At 41.2% G+C, this 22,927-nt stretch overlaps 2 protein-coding genes across 2 annotated transcripts; one reads left to right on the top strand and one right to left on the bottom strand.

Moving 5' to 3' along the window:
• Nucleotides 1-26: 26 nt before the first annotated feature.
• Nucleotides 27-13,467, top strand: LOC120802862. Its single transcript, XM_040151037.1, has 7 exons — nt 27-364; nt 1,489-1,613; nt 2,607-2,817; nt 7,902-8,250; nt 9,920-10,062; nt 10,895-11,106; nt 12,476-13,467. Exons 1-7 carry the CDS (start codon nt 215-217, stop codon nt 12,801-12,803), a joined length of 1,518 nt encoding a protein of 505 aa, XP_040006971.1. The 5' UTR covers nt 27-214; the 3' UTR covers nt 12,804-13,467.
• bnip1b (BCL2 interacting protein 1b) lies at nt 13,460-20,563 on the bottom strand. The gene is made up of 6 exons (XM_040149888.1): nt 20,409-20,563; nt 17,424-17,516; nt 17,223-17,314; nt 16,261-16,368; nt 14,871-14,989; nt 13,460-14,732 (listed from the first exon to the last, which is right to left on the bottom strand). The coding sequence occupies exons 1-6, from the start codon at nt 20,490-20,492 to the stop codon at nt 14,536-14,538; spliced, it is 693 nt and encodes a 230-aa protein (XP_040005822.1). The 5' UTR covers nt 20,493-20,563; the 3' UTR covers nt 13,460-14,535.
• Nucleotides 20,564-22,927: the final 2,364 nt, after the last annotated feature.

Below are 22,927 nucleotides of genomic sequence, written 5' to 3'. Positions count from 1 at the left end.
TCGATTTGTAGTTGAGCTTCTACCGTTTCACCAGTATTGAGTGCCACGGTACACAGAAGAGGCTATACTCTATATCACAACGAACAATGAATCCTCCTGCAGTTTTTCAGAGACAACGAATCGACCGCATCTCTTGTAAGCGCCGACACCTCCGCTAGTTAACCTAGCATCCAGTGTAGCTAACTGGTAAGTAGTAGCAGATCTTAGGTTTGGCATGGCGGAGGGAACCGGGAACGTCAACGTGGGTCCGGCCAACCTTCCTCCGGGAGACCCACAGCTGATCGCTATGATTGTGGAGCATCTGAAGAACCGGGGACTTTTTGACGAGTTCCGTCGGGATTGTCTGGCCGACGTTGATACGAAGGTAGGCAGCTAACTTTAGCCAGACTCCAAGCTAATGTGCTTGACCCAACCTCTGATCGGCGTTTACTTGTTAACCAGTTGTTAATTTGATTGGAACATATTTAAATGTTTTGTTTTTTTTGTTGTTGTTGTTAGTTCAATTAACCTTCCATATAAGCTACAGTATATTATATTTATTTTGTGTGTGTCATTATTGTAGGTACTGTTGTATGCAATAGTTTGCGCACCCTGGAAATGTTTACACATTTTGTTGTTTTTTTTGGACGTGAAAAAAGTAAATAAAACCCTGGACATTAAAAATTAGCCTGTCAAATGTTAATGCACTGTTACCTTTTTATTTCATTAACTTAAAAAATAGGGAGAGAACGTAATTATGGCATGAGCAAGTGTTAGGGCCCCCTCCTGAGTCCCTGCTGACCCTAACCGTTCCTTTTCCAGCTGTTGAAAATGAGGGTGGAAATATTCTTTTTTGGGGGTTTGTGGCAGCCAGTGGCACAGGAAACATTACACGGATAGAGGGGAGAATGGATCCCACTAAATATCAGCAAACTCTGGATGCAAATGTACTGCAGCCAGTCAAGAAACTGAAAAGAGGCTGGTTTTTACAACAGGACAATCCGAAGCAAACCTCAAAATCCACTTCAAGAATCGCTATCTGAAGCTTCTGGGACGGCCCTCACAGTCCCCCCTGACCCGATCATCACTGAAAGTCTGTGGGTGGATCTTACACATGCTGTGTGTGCAAGGCAGCATAAAAACATCTCAGACCTTGACCCCTGATTTGAGGGAAGAGTGGGCGAAAAATTCCTAATTCAACAACAGAAAGAGTCTAAGCTGCTTCAAAAAGCATCTGCGAGCTGTGATATATGCCAGAGGGGGAGTACTAGGAATTGACTGCCCAAACTTTTTCACACAATTACTGTTTCTTAAGTTCAAGAAATAAAAAGTGCTTTAACAATTGTAGAAAGGCTATTTTAATTTTAATTTTTAATGTCTTTTTGTATTCACAACTTTTCAATCCAAAGATCAACGAATTATGTAATATACCCAGGGGACGCCAAACTTTTATAAACATATACATCTGACTGCCTGAGTTTAAATTCCTGTCACTGTCATTGCTGCCAGCCTGCCTATCAGAACCTGCGACAGAAAGTTGACAACTTTGTCACATCGCAGCTCAGCACGCAAGACTGGAACCCGTCTATCAACAAGAACCAGATGAGGAATGGACTCAGGCAAAGTGTTGTTCAGTGAGTGTTACCCCTAGTCTTTGACTCATTACACATCCTGTGCACAGTGTAAAGGAATAACAGTGTTAAATGTGCTGGCACTTTATGACTTTAGAATATATTTGATGAAGAATTGTATTCACTTGCATCTGGAAAAGCAGCCTTTATATGTCAGGCACACTTCATGATATCATAGCACACATTTTCTATGACACATGAAATTGAAATCCAGTCAAGGGGTTCTCCAGATGTTTAATAGTGCACTTCTGTAAAATGTGGGGACTACCAAGAGACAGAATAAAGAAAAGGATGGTCAAAATTAGGGCTGCAATTAATGATAATTTTCATTCTCAGTTAATTGGGTGATTATTTTTACTATTAATTGATTAATCGTTTTGTCTATAAAACACTGAAAAACCCCCCATCACCCGTTGATGTGTTTTAAAACTTTTGGTTTTGTCCAACCAACAGTCCAATACTCAAGGATATTCAGGTTACAATGGTTATGGATGGTGTTTTTGCTTGAGAAAATTACCTAAACGATTAATTGATTTTCAAAACAGTTGCTTATTAATTTTCTATTGATCACTACTTGATGAATCAACTAATCATTGCAGGTCTAGTAAAATCCCAGCAGCACAATCCCAGATATCCAGAGTCTCTGTCTCTAAAATGTCAAGCCCTGAAAATCCCAGATGCTGTTATTCCCCACTATGCAACGCAGCAGTGTCTTTCATGTTTCATTTTGTAGTTGAAGTAAAGGTCACAGGTTGTGTTTGGCTCTCCACTGAGTTCTAATGTTCATGTGTAAATTTGGTGGAGTTCTTTTTTTTTAATGGTGACCACTAACTGTTTATTAGAGCTGAAAATACAAATTTTTCATGACCAGTTTTCCCTCGTGATCAAGACAAACTTCTTCTTCTCGGTATTTGATAACTTTTTTCACTTAAGTGTAACTCTTGTTTGCGTTGTGTGTGTGTTTTGTTTATTTATTCATTTATATATATTTTTTAGATCGGGTATGTTGGAGTCCGGTGTGGACAGGATCATCACACAGGTCGTGGACCCCAAAATGAACCACACTTTCAGGCCGCACATAGAAACTGCCATCCATGATTTCCTTTCAGGGGACAGGAAGGAGGAGAACGCCTTAAGTTCTAACTCAGCAACCTCTGAACAGACAGAATCGCAGGAGGCCCCGTCTGCCTCTGGCCCCAAAACCCCCTGAGGTCTGTTTTAAAAACTGAAGTACAGTCTAATATCAAGAACGGTGTAGAAATACAGTAAAGAAATACATATATTTCTCTCCTGCTGCAGGTACACATGCTGGTCTATGCACAATGTTGTATGGCTATGTTAGCCTTTTGAAATGTGCAGCAGGAGACAAGAGGATGAGGGTATTTCCTGCTATGCCTAACTACGGGACTAGAGTCAGGAGCGTTACTGCATTGAGAATGTTCAGCATCAGGTGTTGTTTCATTGCCCGTCTGTGCTGCACAAGGACACAGTTGGAGAAGTTGCACTGTCACTGCACTGCATGGCACAAACCTGGATTATTATTTTTGAATTTTATGATCACTGTTTTTTTTTTTTTTTTTTATGTGTGACATCAGTCAACGTTTTATTTTGGAGTGTTGTATATTGTGTAATGCAGATTTTTCACTCAGGGTGTTTGTTTATCAGTAGAAATCCAGTATATAGACATTTTCCACTAGTAACACGCTGACTAACTATATGTTAAGCTTGCAAACTCTGTCTGCTCCGATTCAGACTGATGAGTGAAGTCAGTGGGCTGTTTGTTTTCCAGTTAGGAGGATTATAAGAAGAAGATCCTGAAGTTTCCCTATAACTCATTAGAAGTGTAAACGGGATGTCTGCAGGCTCTTGGAAAGTTTCAAATTGAAGTATTGACAGAAATCTATGTAAATATATTTTGTTCAGAATCTAGATGTCTTCATTTTTCATCACACCCTGTCAGGTTTCCTTTTTGTGCATGTATTCACTATGTAGTATTCATTATGCATCCTATCTTACTTACTAAACACAGTTGACATCATGTTCCTCTCTTTCTTCTTTTTCTTATTGTACCCATTTGTACTTTTGGGCTTTTATCTGTAAAGATACTCTGATGCGCTGTATGTAAGATAGTGTGTAAGCCACACAATCAGTCATTTCCTCTGAATGATGGCAATAACTTTTTGTTTGCTGCAGTGAAAACAGAGAAGAGAGCCCATAATCACAAAACGGTACCACCAGGTGGGGTAGTTGTTTTTGTGTGGGTGTTTTAACAGCAGCGTACAACATAAAAGTATCCCAAGGTTGCTATTTTAGAGACAAACCTCTGAACTCCACCATCTGAAATGGTTTTAATCTGGCTGCCACTCATATACATGTCCTATCTGCTTTTTAGAGACAGGACCACAGCTGTATTACTATATGAGGTACACAACCTGAAGTCACAAGTTGAATTGAGTGACTTCACTGACTCTGTATCTTTTGCATGAGCCACAGGGGGACTGTCATGCCAGGGGGTGGAAGTAAACTCCAACTAGTTGTGTTCATCCTACTTTGCAAAATATACCACTAACCCTGCAGAGACATGCATAATGGACTTTTTTTTATTATTTAAAAAACCCATAAAAAACATTTTTAAAAACATTTTTATGTAATGTGCATCATAAATATCAGATAGTTTGTCATCTGTGAAAAGTAATAGACTTAAGCCTCAGGTAGTGTCTCTGTGTCTGGGATGCCCAGTTTTGTTTATAATTTCCTTAAGAATCAGTTTGTAGAGAAACGCTGTCACCCTCAAAGCCTCGATAAATCCAGCCTTAAACCTGAGGCAGTTTTGAGGGTCTGTGTGTCACACGTTGCGTAACTTTATTGATTTAACTACTTGTTTTTGGCAGAAGACTGATCTATATGCTAACACAAATATGTGTGTCAGTGTGTGTCTGTAAATCTAATTATCTTTGTTCATCTGTGTGTGTGTGTGTGTGTGTGTGTGTGTGTGTGTGTGTCTGTGCTGTGTGAAATCCTAGTCACCCTCCCATGAAGTCACAGTGGTAAGTGTTGTATCAGATATACTTTAAATATTGCACTGAGCAAATTGAATTGATGGGTGAATATATGCATTTGTAAATTACTTCACTAATCCATGACCATTTAAAGATCAGTTAACAAAGTGCTCAATTTTTTAATCGATTTTTATTCATGGATTCGTTTGTTAAAACATTTATTCATCCTTGTTTTTGTTGTCCAATAAGATATCAAGTAATACAATGCTTTATAATCATTTACAGGACACCTGTGGTCCTCCAAAGAAAAATAAAATAAAATAAATCAGATTTTCTTATTAACCCCAACTTGCACTCAAAGCAACAAAAAATTGTTGTTTGAAACCTCAGCAGCAGCTTTTCCTTACAAAAAAAATCTGGATGCTCTGTAAAACATTACCTTGATCTGTTTTCATTGGAACTGCTTTTTGCTGAAGAAATAATGAGACTGTTGACTTTTTCAAAAGCAATTTGTCACAGAAATGAAATTACACATCCCTTCATTGTACTGGAGGCAAACATGTCAGAACCTCAGCACATAAAAATTTAGCAGTCTGCATGTGTTTGTGTGAACGGACACTTAAAGCCAGCAACATTGTCCTTGAGGTTGCTCAAGTTTTGCATCTTGTCGTATGAACTGTGATGAACTGAACACATAAGGGCAAAATGGCTAATTGTTCAGAGTTTTTTTAACCCAAAGGTTATGGTGATGCTTCACAAAGCAGATACTTGTGAATTTGATCCATACACGCACGCACCGAGGCAGACATGCAGAATGTTGTTTACAACATGATCATACACGAGTGCAAGAGGGTGCTGCATGTGTGCTGTTTGCACAGTGGTGTCTATGTGCATTAGTGGGCCTTTTTGGGCATGTGAGTGTGCGTCTGTTTGAGTATTTTTGATGTGTGTTCGGTCTCGGGGTGAGGGGTCATTGTGTGGGTGGTCATCAGGGGTTGTGTGAGGGGAAACTGTGGGGCGTTGTTTTGAAGCAGAATGAGACAGAGAATGACCGGGTGAGGTTGCAAAAGAAAAGTCCTCCAACCGATGTCCAAACACTCAAACATTAGCCCCTGGAAGAGAGTGTCTTCCCCAACTGGGCCCCTGTATGGACACACACACAAACACATCCTGTCTTTCTACCTTGACCTCCAACTACAGCACACACACACACGCACGCACACGCTCACACATACTTGTTCTCAACCACGCTCACTAAAGGCCTCTTGGATGCAGCGTAGATAAACCCAAGGAGACAGAGAGGTGACAAGTACACGGTATTTGTTTGGCTCGCGTGGAGGTGCTGATGTCATGGTGTCACATGACCGTGACTTGCCCTTTGTGGATGTCAAGGGGCCAGAGGTCATGGCCGTTATGAATCAAAACATACAAACGCAATAACTAGGCTGCGAAATTTGAATGCATCATGAATAAAAGAACAAAGCTTATCTCATTAACAGCACTAACAATTAATTAATGCTGTAATTATTCAGCTTTAAAAAAAAGTAGAAAAATGCACCATCCATTAACATTTTGACAAGAGACATAAAAACTATGCTTTTGAGAGTATCTAGCAAAATTGATTGAAGGTTGAGACTTGGTTTTAAGGTTGAGGTTAGGGTTAGGTCTGGGGTTAGGCCTGTAGTTAGGATTAGGTGCTATAGGGAATGCCCTATGTCAGGGACGGTCCTCACAAGTATGGAAAGACAAGTGTGTGTGTGTGCGCTTCATTAAAATGAAAAAGTGAAAATGTGAAGTAGCCATTTGTAGAGGATATCTGGTATATAGGGTTTATAAGCTTATGAATGACTAAATAATGCTCTATAGAGCAGGAAGTAGTTGTTTATCCTTCCTCATTGGTAATAATTCAGTTATAAATGTTTGTAATCAATACATGTTCATGGGTTTCTCAGTCTCTGGTGTTATAAATTTCAATAAGTCATCAATAAAGACTTGAAGTCTGCAGTTATAAGTGATTAATAAGTTGTTAATCAATGGATTTTTGTCTAGATTTGTCAGTCCCCCTATTCAGACCATTTTATTTAGGGATGGAAATACAGGGTGGCCAGTCAGTCCACCACTTTGGTCCAGACTGAAATACCTCAACAATTAGGCCCGTTAGACGAACTGCCATGAAAGTTTTTACATGGTCCTCAGGGGAATGGATCCTAATGACTTTGGTCATCCTCTCGCTTTTCCTCAGCAACCTTTGGACGGATTGTCATGAAATTGAATACACACATTCATGTTGCCCAGTGGTTGAGCTTTGGTGATCAACCTAACTTTTGATCCAGCGGGGTCATCAAGTCCGAATTCCGATTTATCCAAATACCTGCAACATATTCCCATCGGCCTCATCTGTGCCGTGTTTATAGCTCCAACATTAGCAGGGTAACACGTGAAGCTTAAGTTGGCGAAAACTGTTGTCATTGTTATCATGTAGCTCAAATAACTGCTGTGCACAGCCTGCAGCCCAACCTATTAACAACTTTTAACTAATTTATAAAGCATTAGTAGGGGATTTATCCACCTTTACTAAAACCATTAGTTACAACTTTAAATCTTTTTATAAATGCCACAAAGTGGTAATACTGGATATATTGTTTGTATTGTAGGTTTATTGATGTAGAAAGTATGTGGGACAGACACGACGTGGGGGGAAAAAAATGTAAATTTAGAGGAATGTAGTACTCTAACAATTTGGAAAACCTGACCCTCTACACATACTCTTGCTCCCTCTTTCAGTCTGGGTGCTTCTGATACGTTCCTCACTGCACGTCCCCCTGCCAAGAAAGCAGCTGCTAACCCTCAAACACACACACACACACACACACACACACACACACACACGGCTGGCTGGCGGGTTAATTGAGTGTGGATGTCTTGAGTGGTTGACCTTCACGTACCCCGGCAGACTCCAGAGGAACAGGAAGACCTTATAAGAACATTTTTATGCTTTAGGAGTTTATGAATACGGGATGTGTTTAATTTATTTTTTTTCGGCCAATTCTCCCGCAGCACGACCTCCGCTCCCTCTGCTCGTCCCCACTTCTGTCCTCCAGTCACCGTGGATAGGCCTGAATAATAAATAGGAATATTAAACCAGACCGAAGCCCAATCTTGAACCATCCAGTTTGTTCAAGCACTTCAAATGCATCCTGCTATTGTCGGACCCCCCCCTCCTCTCATCAATGGTAAAGCTTTAGCCCCAGCGTGCTGCGCGTTCGCGGGGGCTGCGCCGTGATTGGTGGAGACACGAGCTCCCTTCACTCAGATCGTCGTGAACGCGCGCCTCCCGTTCAGCTTTATATATATATCAGCCTTCATGTCGCGGTCACGCTGTGGCGTAGGAATCCCCTCTGCAAGGCGATACTCCCGCTGCCACAATCAACAAACCACACAAATAAGACCGAGGGGGGAAAAAAAACCCAGCAGACACACCCAGCTTCCGTCGGTCTCAGACATGCCGGTGAACTTGCCCGCTTGGTTTTTCGTCTTTTCCCTGCTCCTTGCCTGTCAACAGGTGCTGACCGTGGATCCGCATGATGTCCAGGAGAAGCAAGCGAGCCAGGCCAAGCGGCGGCTGTCTCTGCAGAGCACAGGTGAGCTGGGCTCGCGTGGCGCACGCTGCGTCCAGATATCGGCGACGTCCACCCATATCGCCGAGCGGAGCCTCCGGCGGTCGCGGTGCGCGAGTGGTCTCCCGAGACATAAAGCGTCGATTGTTCGCTGTGCTTCTTTCATTGCCGGAAAATACGGGACTCGAAGCATGTGCACGTAGAGCCTGCCGGCGGCAGTCATTGCAGGAAGACTTTCTAATCGTGTGTTGAAAAAAGTGCTCGTTGGCCCCGAAAAGTTTGGGGTTTTGTTTTTTGGTGTTTAAATAAGCCCTTTTTTTTTTGCATTTCATCAATTGGCGTATATCATTTGTTTTTGGACAGGCACTGGATTATGTCTTTACTTTGCAGCCGCAAACGTAAAAACAAACCCTTCAGTACTTCTTTATGCGACCCGTTGTAAATGGCCAGCGGCCGTGATGATAACACATGGGCTTCCGTGTCTCTTGGCTCTCATATTAATATCCAGTAACAATATTGAGAGTTGCGTGGCAATAGGTCTGTTTCATGCGTGTCTGCAGTAAAGTGAGGTGGCGTCGCTGAAATAATGCTCCCCCCTGGGCTGTCTGGATACTGTGCAGCCTGCCAGCTCAGACTGTAACCGTAGGCCGGCCGTGCCGGGACGTGGCGGGCCGTGCCGGGACGTGGCGGGCCGTAGATCGCGCCTCTGTGCGCCCTCCTGCTCTCAGTCGGCGGCTTGTAATTCAATGCGCGGCTCCTCGATCCTGTTTCCGAGCACATTCCCTCCGTAGCGGCAGGGCGGTGCGTGACGGCGGCCCCTCCGGCCCAGAGCTGACCTGCAGGCTGCGCGACACCCACGGCACCGGGCCCCGTAGTACGGGCCCGTTAACAGCAGGAACGGCAGCATGGCAACAACCCGAGCAATGCTGGTTGAAGATTAACCTGAAACGAGCTAAAGACTACCAACAAAAAAATGGTCTGTCTCATGTAGGCTACACAGGTAGCGTGACCTTATGTGCTCTGCCAAAAAGGGGGAAAGGAAAAAAAAAAATCCTCTCAAAACAATATTTTTATTTAAAATGCCTCATCCCTGCTGTCCACTACCGTGCAGCCTGTGCAATAAGAATACTTACCCCCAATTTCGTGAACGAATACCTAAAAATAAAAAGGTTAGTGAGAAACCAACTGACTTTCTTTCTTTCTTTCTTTCATCCCCTTTGCATAAAAAAGTGACGATGAGTCTTCTGGTAGCACCCTTTGTGTGGAAAACATTTTGGAGCTGTAGCCACAAGTCTGAACCAATTCTGTGTCCGCAGCTGCTGCAGCGATATGGGGATCCTAAAATGCTTGGCACGTGTAGAGCCAGGAGACTTAAGACTCTCAAACTATGTATAATTTGTCCCAGTTGTGTGAAGATTGAGTCTGGTACGACGAAAATTGAATCAACAAGATGGCCCCATACAAGAGTCTTGAACTCACAACCACTTCAGTGCCATGACAAGGAAATGAACTTTCCTTTCTGTTAACCTGATGCGTTGTAGGTCGTCCTGATGTGTGATGTCTTTATGATGCTTATAGTGTCCTCTTAAGGTACAACAGATAACGGCACATCAGCACCTATTTGGGGGACATTCTCCTCCTCTGTGGTTTCACCGTAGGGAAGTTAATACCGATCTTTCTCCGTGTCTCTCAGCGGAGATTCAGAGTTGCCTGGTGAGTTCGGGGGATGTCGGCTGCGGGACATTTCAGTGTTTCAACAACAACTCCTGTGAAATCCAAGGGCTGCACCACATCTGTCTCACTCTGCTGCACAATGCTGGACGCTATGACTCACAGGTGGGGAGCAGCATGAGGGTCAGACCTCATTTCACACACTCATACACCTAAAAAACACTTTTTGAACGTAATTTGTTTGCCATTGGGCATCTTTTGCTCTGGTTCACACTGCCTGCAACCATGTTCAACAGCAACTCAGGGCAGACTTAGATCAAACATACATGGATACATGATGTTATTTCATTTAATCCCTTCAGTCATTGCAGTCATTTGTGAGGAAAGTTGGCTGTATAAGGAGCAGTGTATAGTTGTGTGTGGCACAGGTTACAGAACAAACTGAGAGGGGAACTGAAATGAGAGAGAGAACAGCTTGTCTACTTTACTAGAATGGAAGTGCATAAGAGCGTGATATACTGTAAGTCTGATGTGTCTCCAGTCTGAACAGGCACGGTGGATGATGTTCAGTAAGGAGCTGTGAGTGACCGTGTACTGGACATATAATACAGTTCCAGTACATACAGTACAAATACAGTACAAATCTTTCTAGCTTCCAGGACCGGCTTCCACACAATGGAGAACAGTGGATGCAGCTTTGATGCAGCTTTCATAGTAGCTGCATTAATGGATTCGTACACACAGCACGTGTGTGTTATATCAAGATAAACTTGAAATATTTTTCCAGAGAATGGTCACACTAAAGCATGAAAATAAAAGATAGATGAATGCAGATTATTTTATTCAGCAGTACAGTGGAGAGACATAGGAATGGGCAGAAACAGGGAAGCTGACACACCTCATGACAACATGCAGCTTTGCTAAACGTGCCATCAGAAATGTCCCACTGATTCCTCCTGTCGTTCTCTTCCTCCTCCTCCTCCTTTCTTCCTCCTAGGGCAAGTCATTTGTGAAGGATGCGTTGCGGTGCATGGCGCTGGGACTTCGACAGCGCTTCAGCTGTGTGAGCCGCCGTTGCTCAGCGGTAAAAGAGATGGTGTTCTCACTTCAGAGAGAGTGCTACTCCAGGCACCAGCTATGCCTGGCGCTACGGGACCACATGGACACCACGGGCAGCCTGGTCCAGTTCCACCTGATGTTTCCTCCGGGGTGAGAGAGAGACACACATTAACAAATAACCAGCATCTTTTATCACCACTCAGCCAAAAAAAAAAAAACACACAACAACAACGGAATCAGTGAAACCATCCTCAGTTAAAGATGCAGTACTGACCTGTAGTTTAACAATAACGACGGTTCGCAAAACTTTAAAGCGAGAATATTTGACTTTTGAAAGAGGAAGTACCACAATTCTCCTCTCACAAATGAAAAGTTGAATTCAATTCATTCATAAAATTCACTGTTGCTCAATTTAATACACTGAGGGTTTTTTTCTTGCTACAGGCTTACTTGGTCTGGTATGACCAGTAGCTTATGGTGGCTAATGTTAGCAGTGTTTACACACATATTGCTGTGTTAATGGCATTAAGGAGTCAGTCTGCTGACTTTAGGACTCTCCTCTACCTGGGTTACTGTTACATTACGTTTTAGCATTTCACAGATATTCATTTCAAGTGTTCTATCACCAGGAGACATGTTTGTTATTTCCTGCCTGTGGACCAACAGACCTTTTTCACAGAAGACATGTCACATGACATGACATGACACAGTTAATAATGGCTGAATTCCATTTAGCGGCTTCAGTTTCAGGGTCCTGGTATTGTGCATGCTGGCTCACTAGCTAGGTTGAGAAAATCGGGAAAAGAAAAAGCAAATTGTTGTGCACTTCCAGCCACTACCATTATGCAAATGTTAGGGGTTGGTTCATGGAGATAAACAGCTGGTGGCGCTAATTCTCCAGTCAGGTGCCGTTCAAACCATTGCAGGAGAAGAGGGCGCAAGGGGATGATGGAACTAAAGGCGCGCTAGTCAAACCTCAAATGGTAAAAAAACTACTGTAGAAAACACGATGGAAATATGGCATTCATGTTTATGTATTAATTCGAGGGAAGTAACTTGTTTTGATGATGTTTTCATCTCTTCAGTAGAGCAGAAGCCTCAGTGAATGTTTAAGTCACATGATTCATGTACGTCATGATTTATTCACTAAGTCTGTTTCTATTACACTTTGTCACATTTGGCTTTTATCGATACACTAACTTTTACACCTCAGCCACGCCTAAAACTTTTTTGTGATAGTGCAAGATTTTTTCGAATTTTCGGCGCATCCGCTTGCTTTTTTTTTTTTTAATGCGCAAATTGAAAATGCACAACTGTCTCATGATAATTTGGGAAATTAAGAAAAATGGACTGTGCCACTGGCCAGAACCTGCCACAGTATCCTCTGTTCAGTAAGTTATACTAGTCTCACTTTATGATAGTGTTTTCTCTGAATATGCCATAAGTCTATGTTGAAGGTTGAACAAACACATGAACAAAACAGCTATCATTAATTTCTTGTGTGTGCATGTCGTACCAGACCGTACGTGGAGCTGGTGAACTTCCTGTTGAAGTGCGGAGACAATGTCAGGTCGTGGGTCGGCCGGCGGTTGCGCGGGCAGTGCGAGCAACACTGGGGGGCGCTGTGCAGAAGCTTCGGCGGCACCTGTTCTCCCGGCCAATCGGAGGCTCAGCAGCACACCACCAATCCACCGCCCAGCGCGCCCTGGCCCGTCACTACTCAAGGACACGCACAGCAGCCAACCAGAGAAGCCGCACCAGGCGACAGGAGTGGGCTCAATCAGATTGACAACGGGACCGACTCTGGTCTCCCTGTGCCTGACAAAACCAATGTTACTGCTTCATAGAGCGACAGGCGAGCCACGCAGCTATGAAGGCAGACGTGCATACAGGGTACACAAAGATACAAAGATCGTGCACTTATTACTATTATATTAGTAGTAGAATGAGTACAAGTAGTGGTAGTAGTAGTTTTCTTAGAGAATTGAGTGTGGTATTGCTGGTGAAAGCAATGCAACATGTTTAATCTGTTGGGTATTTGTGCTATTAATATTTTTCTTTACATTTGACTTTGTACAAGGATGAAAACCAATGATCTACCTCACTTCAAAATCACAGTGAACCACAGAGGCTGTATCCCTCAGCAACGGGCATACGGACACACACGAGTAAACAGTACAGGGAATATGTCCCTAGCTCAAGTGCAGCTGATGGCTGAAAGTCAGTATTCTACCTATTTAAGTCTGTTTTTGTATTTATGAGCATTGTTATTTTATGCACCATATAGTTGGCAGACTATCAAACGTTATCTTGTAGACAGTTATCTTGTGCGGTCTGCAGGAAGGGAAGCACTCTTGGGTTATGATGTGTAATATGTATTTTTTATGTTCTACTTGAACGATCACATTTCATACAGACCCCAGGTTTCAAGCTATATTTTGTAAGTTTTTATTTAAATTAATCTAAAAATACATTTGTAAGCAATTTTGATTGAAATTAAATAAACTACAGTGATGTCACTGGACACGGAGTAGCGTGTTAATTGAGTCAGTCCTGACCTGTGTTCTTCACACAATTTCCCAGTGCCGCGTCTCTGATGGTGATGTAATGTTGGGTATTCTGCCATCTACTGGCACGTCTGCGGTCATGCTGCACAAAAACCTCTCCCGCCACGTGTTGGAAAAACATTCGACTTTATTCAAACAAGCAGACCTTCTTTTTAACGTTCACACAGTCACTGATTCAGCACGGCAGACGTCCTTCACGGGATGAGCAAGTAATAACATTTGTGGTTAAGTAGTCTGGACATTTGATTGGAAGGAAGAAAGGCACAAGCTAAAACTCATAAATAACTGTAACAGCTGCGTCTTTGAAATACCCGTCCAAAGCAGACAAACACACACGCTTTCTCTCTTGAACTAACACGCAGGGATTGTAATTTGACAGAAAGTAAACAAAACAAATGTTATTGCAAGCTATAGCCTTGACCATGGTTTCTGAATGCCAGGTGAAGTATTAATGCCTCAGTATGCTTCAAAGTGCCCTTTGCCCAGCGTCTGGTCAGCTGTGCAGAGGTGTGGAAACGGGCAGGATTTTTTTTACGAATCGTCGCATCGGGACCACACAGCAGCGTTCTTAGAGAGATCAGGGAAGAGGGGTCATGCAGCCAGGAGAAGGAAATTACAGCAGGCTATTGGCCCTGCCTTATAAAAAAACTTGCCTTTAGACAGTGTCAAACAACACATGACCAAGTTTGTTTGAAGCATGCTGAGGTTTTAAACCCATCGCTGTTGTTTCATGAAACCAAATAATGCCACTTTTAGTCACTATGCTCCTCTCACTTTAATTGATCTCACAAAACCCTTCATACCCATTTCATAAACGCACATATTCCATTTTGTTCACGGCTGCTATCCAAGGTAAAACGATTACACTTGACACCGTTTCTGTGTGCAGCAGCCCAGTCTCCTCATCTAGTCCAAGCTCAAACCTGCTAAAACTCTTTGCGGTAACCTCCTGTTGACTAGAAAACCTGGAAAAAGTTCTTCTTTTAAGCAGGTGAGTGACCCAGCCCGTTGGCTAAATGAAGGGGAAGAAGCGTTTCTTAAGGATGTAGAGGACGGTAGCGAGGAAGAGGGCCAGAGCCAGGAAGATGAGCAGCTTGTCCGTCAGCTCCCGCCGATTGTACTTCAGGATCAGTTTCCTCCCCAGGTGGATGGTTCCCGTCATGTTTTTGAACTCCTCATTGGTTTCCTGCACCGTCCTGGAGGAAGTGGCTGTGTTGGGGAAATAATAGAACAAGAGATTTTCGCTTGGAAAACGTGAATTGGATTTACCGTTTGCACACACAAGTATAAAAACACATGGACAAAGTACAGTTTTTTGGGTTTTTTATTTATTTTTTTTAAATGTACCCAGTGTGCCGATGCTGTCCTCACTCTGCTTCACCTGCTCAGCCATCATCCTGCTGATAGACATCAGACTCTCTGTGATGTTGCTACTGGTTTCCACCAGGCTTTCTTTGGTCGCCTTCCTGAGACGAATACAGGGTTATGTTAGGGTTGCTGTTTGCCAGCGTAGGGAAATGGTGCACTCGCCAATCCAGTAGAATAGCGATAATATGCTGTTCAATTTGGTATCATAATGTGTGTCCGAGTGTTCCCTCTGTCTGAAAACTAGAATAGAGCATCTTGTTTCTACCAGCAGAGCAAAGCTACAACTAACAAAAAACAAAACTTGTGATGGATCTATTTCTTTTTTTATCATTTACGCCAAAGTGATTTGTTAAAATCACTGACTAAAGCCCTATTCAGACAGGATTCATTTAACAGAGGGAGGTGGGTAATAAAATATTTCCCCTCCTCTTTCATAATAACGGTTGTCGTTCAGGACTGAATTTTAACCTCTGGCATATGACAGGAGCTGGTTCTGTAATAATGATATCCTAGGGGAAAAACCATGTGACCTTCATTACATTACATATTAAAATTATTTGCTGTAATTATTGAGCAAACTACCTAAATGTCTGTTTCTGAATGAAGATTAGGATAAGCTTTTACAGTACGAGAGGAACTTGTGTCCACAACAGCGTTAAATACATGTAACTCAAGACACATAAAATCAGTTTAGTTATACAAAGGTAGATCAGCCAAGACATAATCACCTGTAGTATGTAATTACAACAGCCCATTTGATGAGCTTATGAGATCGTGGTTAAGTTTTTTTTTTCTTAATTTTATGAGTGTTTACTAAGTTGACTGATGTAGACAAGTGATCCATCAGGTTGTGTGCACTGAGCGGATGAAACTCAGTAAACACAGCTCTATGTACAGTATAAAAACTCAAGGACACACAGTAGGCAGTTGTAATAATTGCTGAGATGGGGGATTAAAAATCAAATTCTCTTGTGTCACAATTCGTCGGTAAAATCAGAATTTACAGACATGATGTATTACAGACGTATTTTTTAGATTCAGTACGACTAACACTCTCCGCAGATATTTTTTCTCTGATATCCATTGCAAACAAATGTCCGTAATCCACCTAGAAATCATAGAAAAAAGGACAATCCTTATAACTCCAGAACTTGCCTTGAACCCACCACTTTGCTTCAATTTTCTTTAGTATCAATCCAGTGATAGTCGTCTGTTCATCCGTTGGGAAAACAGGAAAACAGGACCTGCTAAGAGCTATTCTGCCAGTTTGCCAAAAGGTAAACTAATAATAATTCAATTTAAAATGGCATGAAGCTGATTGAGTCAATATTTCACCACCACAGTGGAGTCTGAGAAGAACTGCACTCACCTCTGTCTGGTGCTCTGGTTCTCTCCTCCACGCAGCAGCTCGTCTTTCTCCGTGTTGTCTATGGCCAGTTTACAAGCCAGGTTAGCTTTCCTCCACGCCGTCTGGTTACTGGAATCCACAGGAAAAATAACACAGAAACCAACTTTGAGAACTGTAGTTTCTGTTTTAGTTCTCTTAGTTTAGTTAGTCTTCTCATCTGGTCTGTTTTGTCTGACGATGCTTTGTGTACATGCTGTTTAACCACAACAATCCCAAGCCAGAAACTGTGCATTTATCTGCCTCTTAAAGTCTTTTTAGCTCCAGATATGGATGTACTGCACATTTTCTCCTTCAGGAAAACTAGAATATTAAGAAATATCTGATTTGAATAGTTGCTTTCAAGATTCATGACGAATTATATTCATCTAGAATTTAAGTTTGCCTGGAAACATCCAGTGCCAAAGTCACTTTTTTGAGAAATATGCAGGTGTCAAACGCACGCTCATCACAGAACAGTAATTAAACTAATCAGTGATCTGAGATGTTTTTGGTGGTAGTACAACAAAATATTTTCTGCAACAAACTTTTAACTTGCTCAAGTCAAACCATGTCTCCAACTGTTTTGACTTCATAGGGGTCAAGGGGTCAAGGGCTCAACACAAGAATGTGACGTATTGCCAAAAGCGGCACAATCAAAATTTTAAAAAGGCCACTATTTACAATATTGATACGTTACTTTTTCAGCGACTTGACCTACTTCAATTGGCTGAGAAACAGCCAAACCTGAGGCAACATGCAAAGACAGGTTACAACTAAGCAGATAGTTCATTTTAGTGTGTTGACTGAGAGCGAGACACACAAGTGGGTTCACTCACTTCATCACTGGATTGAAAACTGGCATTAGGTTGGGATTGATGATGTTAATAAAGTAATGATTTCAAGGGGGAAATGAAGATGGTTGCCGTGTGTGTGAGTCAATACACCTCAGCATTTGCCTTTGCTGGCTCTCTGTCTCTGCCAGGATGGCCTGTCTGTCCGTCTCTCTGTCCTGCTCTCTGGCCATCTGCTCCAGATCCTGACAACAACAGCAGCAACACGCCACATCGAATAAAACAGTTCGGCTCTTAAGCAAGAAATGTGCCCTGTCAGATGCAACGCTGCATGCATGTGTGGCTGAGGCTGACCTGTATTCTGAGTCTGAGCTTGCTGAACTTCTCTTTGATCTGAGAGTTGAAGTCGCTCAGAGCAGACTGTGGTCCAGAGCAATCCCTGATGTCCTGCGGGTAACACACACACACACACACACGTATTTTTGGAAAAACCCAACCTGACTTGAATCATACTGTGGGAGTACACATCGAGCATAGGCGTGTTAAATCATTACATCAATAAAATATCAAATTCAAACAAAGAAAAAAGATTTTACTGTAAGTTGTATGCATATACTACGTACTGATGATCATTTAATTTGCTATATTTTTAAATGTACTTGTGTACGTGCAACCTTTTTTTAAAAGGTAAAAAATAATACAAATAATAATAATAATAATGAAGGCAAACGCCCATCACACTCCCAAAAAAATGTCTTTTTAATCATACTTTATAGATTAGTTCAAACATTTTTGGAATGATTCCTGCCAAAAACTAAATAAATATTCATGAATTTACAGTAAACAGCTCTTTTGATTTATTGATTTTATTTGTATTATTTTTATTGATTAACCATCAACACAATGCTACAATACATAAAGTATGTCATATAGATAATCTCAAATAATAATATTTTATAATAAATTTTAGAGTTGAAACCAACGATCTTTATCTTTTTCTTTATGGATTTATCTGCAGATTACATTCTCGGTTAACTTATTAGTTTTCTGGTCTATAAAATGTCAGAAAATCAAATCAATCAATCTGTGCGTGCTTTTGACATCAAATAACTGTTAAAACTTATGTACTGATGTTATAAAAGTCTGGTGTAATCAGGTATTAACATTAATTTTTTCAACCAATAATAAACTATATCCCTACATATATCACTCCTCATCATTCGATTCATCAGTCAGTTTACACAGCTGTTAGATAAGGTACACTTCGGATTTCCTCTGTCTGCTATATCCACTAATTTTAGTATTGTAAATTTAGCTACAAATTTTAGAAAGATCTTTTGTTTGTGGTTTCATTTGTAATAATCTCCAAACCAACTTTGCATTTAAATATGAAGACTTGATTTTCACAAGTGTCGTACAACAGACAGAGAACTGCAATTTTTGATCAACCAATTGAACCTTCATAATTATTTTCTTTTCCCATATTGTCCAGGTGTTAATCCATATCTGTCTACATCGAGCAGTATTGTACTTAGAGTCACATCAGAGAGAATTCTAAATGGATAAAATTGCCAATCTACTCTCAATAACCTATATGAAAAAGTGAAAACATGTTTTTAGATTTTTTTTGGCAAATGTACTAAAAATCGACAACTGAAATCTCTCATTCTCTAAAGTATTCAGAAACTTTTATGCAGTACTTTGTAGAAGCACCTTTGGCAGCAATTACATCTTTGACTCTTCTTGGGTAAGTCTCTACAAGCTTTGCACACCTGGATTTGGGCAGTTTATCCAATTCTTCCTGGCAGATCCTCTCAAACTCCGTCAGACTGGATGGGAATTGTCTGTGAACTGCCATCTTCAGGTCTCTCCACAGATGATCTATGGGGTTTAAATCTGGGCTATGGCTGGGCCACACAAGGACAGGCAGAGACTTGTCCCAGAGCCACTCCAGCGTTGTCTTGTCTTTGCTTTGGGTCACTGTCCTGCTGATAGGTGAACAATCGCTCCAGTCTCACCTCACGTGCACTCTGGAGCAAGATTTCTTGAAGGACCTCTCTGCTTCCGTCCTTTCCTCAATTGTGACCTGTCTCCCTGTCCCTGCTGCTGAGAAGCCCCCCCCCCATAGCATGTCACTGCCACCACCGTGTTATTTAAAAGGTTAACTTTTTGTCTCATTAGACCAGAGAATTTATTTCCTCATGCTCTCAGAGTCCTTTAAATGCTATGGTGGGCTGTCATATGCCTTTTCCTCAAAGTGGCTTCATTCTAGCCACTCTACCGTAAAAGCCTGATTGATGGAGTGCTGCTGGGATGGTTGTGCTTCCGGCAGGTTCTCCCATTTCTGCAGAGGAACTCTGAAGCTCTCTGAGAGAGACCGTTGGGTTCTCGTTTACCTCCCTCCCTCCTTCCCAACCTCTTCCATTTCTCAGTTATTGAGGCCGCTGTGCTCCTGGTAACACTCAAAGCTTTAAAAATGGGTTCTATACCCCTCGCCCTGATCTATGCCTTGACACAAAAATTTAATCGTAGAGGTTATCCGGGATTTCCTCGGATTTCATGGCTTGGTTTTTGTCCTGACATGTGTGGGTACTGTCGGACCTTATATACACAGGTGCGTGCCTTTCTAAACTATGTCCACTCACTTCGATTTGCCACAGTGCGACTCCAGTCAAGTTGTATGTGCATTTCAAGCATAATGAAAGCAATCTGACCACAACTTGGAATGCCACAGCAAAGGATCTGAATACTTTTGTAAATGAGAGATTTCAGTTCGCAAAAGTTTTTTAAAAAATGTTCTCACGTTGTCATTATGGATTATTGAGTGTATACTAAGGGACCAAAAAGGCAGTTTTATCCGTTTAAAATTAAATCTACAACACAATTAAGTGCAGAAAGTGAAGGGGTCTGAATACTTTGTGAAGCCACTGTATCTGTCTTCACTTGACCGTGTTTCTGTTTTTACTGTAAGATGCAGATATATCTGTACGTTGTTATGCTTGTCTATCATTAAAGCACAACAAAAACGCCCTCAAAAACAGAGACAGGCATTAAAATGAATCTTTTCTGTCTGTTAGTGTTTGGTGAAAGTTTAGTTTTCACATCTGCAAAATACCCCACACTGACATCGAGTGAATAAAAACCGTTGGCAGTGACTGAGGGAAATAAAGTTGGACAAAGTTGTTTTCATTACAATAATGACAAGACAGTTTCCCCTTTTTTATTGTCTCCTGTTACCGTGTTAAGTTAACGTTAGCTTCAATGGACATCTTTCTCGAATAAAACCGATACCGGCATTTAAATTAACCAAGCGACAAACAACACGTGTTCAGTTCTTACCTGAATGAGAGCCTTGATTTCTAGGTCATATTTTATAATTTCTTGTCCACAGATCCGGACGTGAACATCCAGAGAAGACGCCATGTTTGTTTTTGTACGGCAAGTTGGACGCCCAAAATACAAGGCGCTCTGCTGAAGGCGAAGCAATAAAGTTGGTTGTGAGGGCTGCGGACTGCATCCTTTGAAACTGATAAATAAACGTATGACTTGAAAATAGAATAAAATTATTTCATTTTAATATAGATTTCCCTATTCTCAAAATATATTGTTTTTCAGGAAGATAACAAACAAAATAAATTAAATAATATCAAGCCAAATACTTTTAAAAAAACAAAAACAAAAACAAAACTTAAACGACGCTGTAGTTTCTGTATTTTTCTGTATTTTTCTGTATATTTACTGTCCTTTCTCCTCGGGTGGATAACCACTACACCACCATCTCATGAATGACAGTTTGGAGGAGGTAATGGCAAAACACTCGAGGCTCAACTGGAAAGTTTGATGAGATTTGGTGAAGATTTTCATCTTATTTTCAAAACTAGATTAATCTCTATTCATGTGTATCATACAGTAAGAGACATATTCTCCTCCCTGTAATTTAAATTTAAACTTTATAGCTTTGTTATTATCTTATTACAATGGACATACGCCTCTGTTAAAGTTTATGTGTGTGATAAAACAACCTGTGAGACTATTTTGGTTTTGTTTTTTTTATAAAAAAATATTCAGAGTTTTAATTTATACTATGAAAATTAAATAAAAGCACCGGTAGAAATCAGTATCTACACTCAATCCTTCATTTCAGTCATCTGAAACCCACATGCAAACAGTTACATTACCCAATTAAACAAACAAGAGTCAGGATGGGGTGCTAATGGTTTTATTATTTTGATATTAAAATCAATAAACATAATCAGACTATTGTGGTTACAAGCAAAGCTGTGGTACCAACTCCTGGCTGATACAACAGAGAAAGAATTATTTAAAAAAATAATAATAAAGAAAGAAAAAGAAAGATAGAGGCACAATAACACAACAGAAATTCAGGGCAGGTGTCCGCAGGATGTGGAGCAGCCAGAGACACAAAATGTCAGAAGCTCTGAAACAGAATGAGCTGTTACAGTACAAACCAAAAAAACAATTTTTTTTTTACATTTTCATGCCTGTGCATAAAGCCACCCAATTGTGCCTCCAAGAAAAAAAAATACAATGTAAAACAAAAAGAAAAAGTTAGTTAAAACAAAAGTATAAACCCAGCACAACATTTATTACACAACATAAATATAACAACTGTCAAGATATTGTATTCGAACAGGCATATATGTGAACTACAAATATAGACGTCATTGCTAAAGAGAGGATCAAGTTAGTTTCAGCAGGATACACTTTCTGCAGGTTTTGCTTCTTTATGAAATTATAATCACCAAGAGATCTATTATAGAGCACTTAGCAATGAAGTACAGCCTTCCTACTGAGACTGGTGAGAGGAACACACACAGGACTAAATACAGAAAGATCCCATGCTGTTGATCTTGTCAAATAATTTACCATACAAGACCAGAAGCATCATAACAATGGCATGTAGCTGTGGAGCTCAGGATGACCGATACCTCCCACATCCTCTACATGTTTGGACTTGTATGGATTTCCTGTAAAATCTTCTTACTGTCTGTCGTTATTATCAAAAGTGGAAAAAAAAAAAAGAAAAGAAACAAAACCGATGTTTTAGGATATTATATTATATTTCTGATAAATGTCTCTCGCTCCATGCATTTTGGCAAGTCTGGAAGGAGATGTAAATCATTGCAGTTTTGGATGATGAGTTGGACGTGTGTAAATTAGAAAGAGGGGTTTTGTTTGTTTTTTGTTTTTGTTTTAAATCGAGGGTGGGTTGTTGTTGTTTTGCTTTAATAAGATCAGTCTGCAGAAGAGGAAATGAAAACCCTCCCCATCATTCACTGCAGAGGAGGGTGAGGGGTCTCTGCCCACCAGCCTTTAGTGACCCCTGGCTAATCTCAGGAGCTCCCTGACGAGACACAATTGCGAACCAAAGCCCTTCTGAAAAAACAAACAAACAAACAAACAAACAAAAAAACAAGTAAAAGGAAAACAAAACAAAAAAAAAGGACCCAGAAGGGGCAAAACATCTCTGGCGCTGTGGTGAAGTTTTCCCAGAAAACATGATCAAACGACCATAATCAAATTTTCAAATTTCCCCACCAAAGTTAGAGAGGGTAGGCGAGGCGACTCCTAACCGGAGCTCCTAGGGCTGCGGAGCACCCAAACCTCAGTCCAGTCCAGAGTCACGACAACAGAAGAGTTGTGTCAAGGTGAGGTTCTGTTTGCTGACTCGGTGAGCCGGGTTTAGGGCCCTACGGCCCCGTCTGACTGCGTCAAACCTCAAATGGCAGAACGCTTCATGGGCTTCACACATAACGATTTCTCAAAGTCACAGTGAAACTTCTGATCTTGTCTCCTTTAACTGGCATCAGGGCAGAACATAATACAGAGAAAGTATA

The sequence above is a fragment of the Xiphias gladius genome, chromosome 17 (genome assembly GCF_016859285.1).
Source record: "Xiphias gladius isolate SHS-SW01 ecotype Sanya breed wild chromosome 17, ASM1685928v1, whole genome shotgun sequence".
NCBI classification, from domain to species: Eukaryota; Metazoa; Chordata; class Actinopteri; order Istiophoriformes; family Xiphiidae; genus Xiphias; species Xiphias gladius.
The sequence above is the reverse complement of the archived record's forward strand: the minus strand, read 5'-3'. Positions and strand labels throughout refer to the sequence as shown.

Coding starts and splice junctions, on each gene's coding strand:
- bnip1b (XM_040149888.1), bottom strand. CDS start 20,492: ATGGCGTCTTCTCTGGATGTTCACGTCCGGATCTGTGGACAAGAAATT. Junction 17,517..20,408: donor AAATCAAGGCTCTCATTCAG/GTAAGAACTGAA, acceptor TGTTACCCGCAG/GACATCAGGGATTGCTCTGG. Junction 14,733..14,870: donor GGACAGCATCGGCACACTGG/GTACATTTAAAA, acceptor TCCCCAACACAG/CCACTTCCTCCAGGACGGTG.
- LOC120802862 (XM_040151037.1), top strand. CDS start 215: ATGGCGGAGGGAACCGGGAACGTCAACGTGGGTCCGGCCAACCTTCCT. Junction 365..1,488: donor TGGCCGACGTTGATACGAAG/GTAGGCAGCTAA, acceptor CATTGCTGCCAG/CCTGCCTATCAGAACCTGCG. Junction 10,063..10,894: donor CTGGACGCTATGACTCACAG/GTGGGGAGCAGC, acceptor TCTTCCTCCTAG/GGCAAGTCATTTGTGAAGGA.